The 6,605-nt window shown below is 39.0% G+C and overlaps 1 protein-coding gene across 1 annotated transcript; it reads right to left on the bottom strand.

The window, feature by feature from the left end:
- Positions 1-921: 921 nt before the first annotated feature.
- ptgs2b (prostaglandin-endoperoxide synthase 2b) lies at positions 922-5,994 on the bottom strand. Its single transcript, XM_067596466.1, has 10 exons — positions 5,860-5,994; positions 5,400-5,516; positions 5,163-5,306; positions 4,880-5,023; positions 4,325-4,506; positions 4,124-4,207; positions 3,783-4,029; positions 2,969-3,255; positions 2,711-2,858; positions 922-2,025 (listed from the first exon to the last, which is right to left on the bottom strand). Exons 1-10 carry the CDS (start codon positions 5,915-5,917, stop codon positions 1,613-1,615), a joined length of 1,824 nt encoding a protein of 607 aa, XP_067452567.1. The 5' UTR covers positions 5,918-5,994; the 3' UTR covers positions 922-1,612.
- Between the last annotated feature and the right edge of the window lie 611 nt (positions 5,995-6,605).

The following is a 6,605-nucleotide window of genomic DNA, read 5'->3' as shown; positions in this document are numbered from 1 at the left end:
TTATTCTTTTGTTATTTGTTTGTTTTCTTTTTCTTTTTCTGCTTGATGTAAAGCACTTTGTAACCTGTGTTAAAAACAGTGCTATTTAAATAATAATTTTTACTTACTTATTCACTTACATTATAGTATATTCAAATGTGTATGCAAAACCATTTTTGAGAATGTTTGAAAGACTGGTGCTATCACATTCAGTCTCACAATTCAGTCTGTTTTCCATTTTTGTATGCACACTAGTTACAAATATTCTTGTGACATACTTCACCCTCACAAAAACATCATGCAGGACGCTGTTTGTATTTTTGACATCAACATTTTAGGATTAGGACATATTATAACTAATTCACCTTTGAACTAAAGCAATGAAAATGATTATCTTCGGGCTGGTCTGTATTTGTGTGACAAAATGTTGCACTGCCCTTCTAGTCTCTGTTACCGTACTAATACAGACAGGAAATATATATGATAAAACATAACAGTGAAATTTATTTAACTGTCTGATATTATACCTACAATATAATATCTGTGGCATATGGAAGGTTTAGCTGACAGTATGAGTTCTTAATGACAGTGTGTTATAACTGAGGAGGAGCAACAGACTGTGTGTAATATCACAGACGGCCTGTCTGACTTTCTCTGTTTTATGAATTTTAAACTTATCTCTTGCCGTTGCATTCTCCCATCTCGAAATCTTGACAAAAACACAATTAGTCTTTTTCAAAATTGCATTCATTCAACCATGACAGTAGCCGCAATTAAAGGTAAGAGCACCAAAAGCACTTGCAAGTGGGTTTATCACTGAAGGTTACTGAGTTCAAGGCTTTTAATACCATCTGAATTTTTCCCTTTTCAAGGAAAAGCAAGTCTGCTCCCGTGGCAGTCAGTTAGAGAGTTTATAAAAGACACAACAAAAGTAAAAATGGCTGATTTCTCAGAAATGTGTATCATTTCCTCATAGCATTTATTAGTGTCAAAATTGTGTGTCAATACAATCAATCACGCATTTATAACAAACTTGTTAAAAAAAGCCTGTCTCAACGTCACATATTCATATTTTTTTAGATAGTCCTCCAGTCCAGTAGATAGTCCTCCTGTTTTGTACAGAACAGAGATGTACAAAGATTATAAGCAACTTGTGCAGCTTAGACTCAGAATTCTCAAATGAACATAGGTAATACCGAGAAGGAAGTAAAGACACTCTATTGTTAAAACTAAAAAAATAGTCCGTAACATTGAGGCACATCAGTGATGCAACTTAGTATAAACTTAATGCAATGGTGCTGTAACAGTCAAAGAGAAGTAAATACATTAACATATATGGAAGAAGCAGCACTTAGTCTAAAGAAAAATTATGAGTGTAGCTACAATGTAGCTGAAACTGTAAACTAACCTTCAAGTAAAACATTTAATAATTTATAATACACTGAATCTTTCAATAAATAAACCACAGAATGTTTTTTTTTTTAAATGATCGCACAAAAATATTTGTAAAAACTTGTATAAAAACATGTGCCAGTTTACATTATAAATATAACAATAAATAAAACATAAATAAATAAATAAATAGATACATATTAAAAAAACAAGTATAAAACCCCCCCCAAAAAACAACAACTTAGAGCTCAGTAGTCCTTTCTTTCAAAATGACTGTTGGGTTGATGTCACTGCTGCGTGAGTGGGATGTGCTTGAGTTGATGATCATGGACCCCGTCTCTTTAACATCAGGCACATGAAAGGACGCCACAGGGCAGGGGCCCCGTACGTTGTTGCAGACAAGCCTCTGTAGGGAAGCGGTGTTGATAATGTCGAAGCCAACGCTGCCCCCGAAGGTGCTGGGCTTCCAGTACTGCGGGGAGCAGATGGGGTTTCCCAATAAGCCCTTGAGGGAGAAAGGGGCCCCCATCTCCACCATGGTCTCTCCAAAGATGGCGTTTTCCCTGGGTTTCTCCACCAGCAGGCCTGGGTAGAGCTCCACAGCGTCAACGTGTCCGTACATCTCCTCCAGCAATGCAGCCATTTCTTTCTCTCCTGAATAACACAGAGGAGAAAACAGTTTTTAGTTAATGTCTCAGTCTGGCTTCGCCCACTGGTTCAGCTGCTGCAAAGAGTGCAGTTAGTCTAAATATGAGCCCTGTGTTTTCACTTATTGTAATCCATCACATGTGAGATAAAAAACAATAATCTCTTTTTAAGTCCTTACTTCTTTTCTTCTCCTCATCCTCTCCCACTCTCTCACACATCAACATCTTTTTTACTCATACATCTTTAATCAACATTTAATCCTCTTTTCTTGCAGAAGTCAAATCTTCTTTCCTGAAGCGCTTTGCTTCTCCTGTCTGTTTATGTCTTGCTCCCTGTGATGACAGTCTGCTTACACTATCTCAAGATGAAATGAACATCTGCTTCTTAGAGTCACGGAAATAAATTCCTAACCTCCAAAGCTGTGGAGACTAAAACTGCACCCATTTCCTCAAAAAAGTATGTGTGTGAAAACCCACATCATCAAACTCTGACTGTAAGATCTGTAAGTTTGTATTTAATTCCTGCCATCAGTTCTTGACAATGTTATTAACAATGCAGCAATAATGACAAATTATGCCTGAGGCAACTTTCACTTCATGTTGAAGGACCGATAATAACCTCTTCACTAATCCTGTGACGTCATCCTTTCCACCTACTCGTAGTATTTTGAGTTATCTTCACTTTGTCTCACCTGTCAAGTCTTCAAAAGAGCTGTAGGGCTTCATGGAGAATCGTTTCCTGTAAGCGTTCAGAGACTGGTAGCGCATTTCTCTGCTGTTCTCTATGGATTTAATGGCCACGTACATAATAGGTCCTGGGACATTTCGGCCACCTGCAACCTAAAAAAAGTAAAAGAAACGTCAGTTATGCAGCCTTAAAGCAACAGCAGCGTTATTTTCTCATTTCAATCTAAATGTTTTCTACAACAGTTACTACAAACAGCTCTTACCCGTCCAGCAATCTGCTTAGTAAACGACTCCACCAGGTTGTTGATGCCGTGCTCAGTTACTACAGAGGTGTTGAAGACAAACTGTTTATAGTTGTATTCTTTCTCCTCAATGTGGAAAGAATCAGGCATCAGTGGGTGCCAGTGGTACAGGGTGTTGAACTCAGATGCAATGCGGTTCTGGTACTGGAAGCGCTGGTTGAACAGCAGCTCAGGATCAAACTTGAGCTTGAAGTGATAGCCGCTCAGGTGCTGCACGTAGTCCTCAATCACAATCTTGATGGTCTCTCCTACAGGACAAATGATTAAATATTTAATATAATGCTGACATTATCAATATTTAAACTCAACTCAAAAATTAATGATATATGTGCAGAGTTTGACACTAGAAGGCTGTTTTCACATTCAGCTGCAGTTTCGCTGTGCTCAGCCTAAATCTGAGTTTAGGATTTGAAGGTAGTTAAACATTTGAAACAAAAAATACTAGTGTATTTATAGATTCAAATTTTTTCAGTAAGGGAGTTGCAGTAAATGTATTGAATATTCATTTGTTTGACCGTAATAGTTTGTAACCATTTCCTCTTTCTGACGTTGAAAAGAAATTCTCACGTCTTGCAGTGAATCCTGCAAGACGTGCGAGCTCCAACCCTCTACTGGGTGCGCCAGAGTTCTTGGAGGGTGGTTACCAAGATGAAAAGTACAACTTCCTCCATTGAAAATTCCCCTGAAAGCTTTATCAGTACAATGACAAGTGTTTTATTCTGAGCTACGCTACAACTATGGTTTCACTGTTGAATCACTGAGAAAATCAACTCACCGATCAGAATGAGTCGTGTGGTCTGAAAGAGCCTTTCGTCGTCCCAGTCAGGGTGAACTTCCTTCAACACGTCACATACTCTGTTGTGTTCACGGAGCCAGATGGTGGCGTACATCATCAGACCAGGGACCAGGCCAAATGCCTCATGGCCCACAGCGAAGCGGTGAGAGTCAGGGACGTGAGGAGGGTAGTGCATGTCAGCACCCACATCCTTTACTGTTGGGGGGTAGACCTCTCCTTCCAGAGTCTGCACAGTTATGCAAGAGAAGAAGAAACTGTCAGACATGTGTTTGTTCTGAAGCTTGTGAAGCTTTCTGAGCTACATCTGTCTCTTCTCATACCTGATATTTAAGCTTGCCATCCTTGAAGAGTCTTAGTTTGTGTTGCCTCTCCAGGGTCTCTCCGTAAATGTGGCTGAGGTCCACCTGAAAACGTAAACCACACCATTAACACATGTTGTATTTTTAATTAATTATTCATTCACAAATGTGACGTCTTTGCCTGACTGAAATCTGACATAGTCTGAGATCTGCCGTCCTTACCCCATGACCTTTAGCTTGTGTGAAGGCAGGTCCTTTCGTCATGTCAGATTTGAAGAACTGGTGTGTGAAGTGCTGTGCGAAGAATGCAAACATCAAACTGGTCCCCTGCGGGTCAGGAATAAACTGTCTTCTCATAAGGAGCTTCTCAGCCAAAATCTTAGCATCGGGTAGCTCCTTTTTACCTGGAGAAACAATTGAGAACACACATTAAGTATCTAAAAACACAAACCCAAGCCAGTCACATAGGCTTTATACTTTATAATTGAATTTGTATAATACAGGCTAATAAGGTATGATGATTCATTTTTTATGTGTAATAAAAGCTTCAACAGCTGAGATTTACTTTCAATAAAATGAGTAAAAAGTGGTTTCATGTCAGTTAGTTTTGACTTCCTTTTTTTCTGTCTTCCCTCAGCACATTTCCAGTCTATTAACACAAGAGGAGGGCAATTTCTTTTGAGCGCTTCCCGCAACAGAATGAGGCCAAGCCACTCTTGCTCAGTATTCAAGAATCTGAGAAAACCGGTTTTCCAAAAGCAGAGAGAGTGGACTCACCTAGTACTCCCATGGGGGTTGGGCAATCCTTTGGCACAGCAGGGAGGGTTCGCGTATAGTAGGAAAGGTTGGAGTAGGCTTCCCAGCTGGGGTAACCGTAATCCACATTGAAAGTTGGAGGACTATCAATCAAGTGGGATCGGGCTGGAGAGAGAATAACGGAGGGAAAAAACCATGTTAGTCTGTCAGTATTAGTGCTTTTCTTCAACCTGCTGTGTACAAATTATTAAATGAAGAGTTTCCGATCCATCTCCTCGTTTCGCCCTCAGCTAGACAGACTTACATGTCAGCACATATCTCATGATGGCATCTCTGAGAAAGGAGATGTTGTTGATAATGTTCCAGAAGCCTTTGAAGTGGGTGAGAAGGTAGTGGACGGTGTTGGGCGATGGCTTCAAAGACACTTTGATCCAGGTGAGGAATTCAGCTGTAAGGGTCCAAAGGGAAAGTGAATGACTGAACAGATAAAAATAAGTACTTTCTAAGTTCAGATGCACCCATGTGTTCTGCTTATACTTACGTGTCGTGCAGTTTTGTCCATAGTATCCAGTACGTGTGCAGTCACACTCATAAGTATCTGTTCCGAGCGCTGTGCAAAAGCCCCTGTTCTGGCATGGCTCTGAGCAGCATGGGTTACCTGAAACAAGACAACGTTGGGCGGCTGCTGAGAATTCACTTCACTTCAGATACCAACATAAAAAAGTTTTTAAATAGTATTAAATTCTTAAAAAACACGACAGTATAGGTGTTATAATATGCTACAGCATACCTGTAAACTCATAATAACATAGCGGGGTGGTGTTTTTTTAGCCTTTCAGTGTTGCAAAATTCACATTAACAAATTAAGTGTGTTTTCTAATTGCTGTCTTCTAGTACAAACCCACAGCCTTGTACAAAAATGCTTACTTTTGTCTTTTTTCTAAAACAGCAGTTTCTGGTCAAACTATTAAGAAATATGATTTTCTGTTGCCTCTACTTACCCTCGCAGACAGGAAACCCGAGAGCCAAAAGGAAAACCGCAAACGTGAGTCTGTTCATACTCCAAAGACTTTGTGTGAGCTTCTCTTCGCTCCTGCTCTCTCGCTCTGAGGCAGTTTGAATGCTGAACTTGATATGGCAGCAGCTTTTATAGCCACGTGAAGGAGGGGGATGACGCCATCCACTGGCTTTATGAATGAGACAAAATTGACCAGAAAATCGACTAATGCCAGATAGTGAGGAATGTTTTCTCTTACACAATTCAAATTTTGTTTTCTTCCACCTCTGAACTGTGGTGTGTAATGTTTTTTTTTTTTTTTTTTTTTAAAAACCACTAATCAGATATTACGTTCACTTTCAACCTTTCGCTGATTTTCTCTTCATGTCCGTCTTTCTCAGTGGAATTATTTAAATTGAACACATTCAAAATTAATTCAGAACAAGAGTGAAATGTTTCAACTTTCATATGTAAAGGTGTATTTCTCCCCTTGCAGACAGCATGTTGAAAAGTATAGGATTTTATAGGACTTTTTATGACCTTTTACATTTTAACATGTCTTTTAATTATGAGAACCTAAACTGGATTTATTTATGCTGTCACAAAATAAGTTTTTAACGGATAAAGGATGTATTGGTTTTAATTTAAATGAATTATAGGAATGCCACTTTTACATTATTAAGGTAACTGAAAATATAAAAACGTGCCCTTGATATCTTAATTAAAAAAAAACCCTATTTCCACCAGAAG

Source organism: Thunnus thynnus, chromosome 8, assembly GCF_963924715.1.
Source record: "Thunnus thynnus chromosome 8, fThuThy2.1, whole genome shotgun sequence".
Lineage (NCBI taxonomy): Eukaryota > Metazoa > Chordata > Actinopteri > Scombriformes > Scombridae > Thunnus > Thunnus thynnus.
The sequence above is the reverse complement of the archived record's forward strand: the minus strand, read 5'-3'. Positions and strand labels throughout refer to the sequence as shown.

Coding starts and splice junctions, on each gene's coding strand:
- ptgs2b (XM_067596466.1), bottom strand. CDS start 5,917: ATGAACAGACTCACGTTTGCGGTTTTCCTTTTGGCTCTCGGGTTTCCT. Junction 3,256..3,782: donor CACACGACTCATTCTGATCG/GTGAGTTGATTT, acceptor TTTGTCCTGTAG/GAGAGACCATCAAGATTGTG. Junction 2,026..2,710: donor CTCTTTTGAAGACTTGACAG/GTGAGACAAAGT, acceptor TGTGTTATTCAG/GAGAGAAAGAAATGGCTGCA.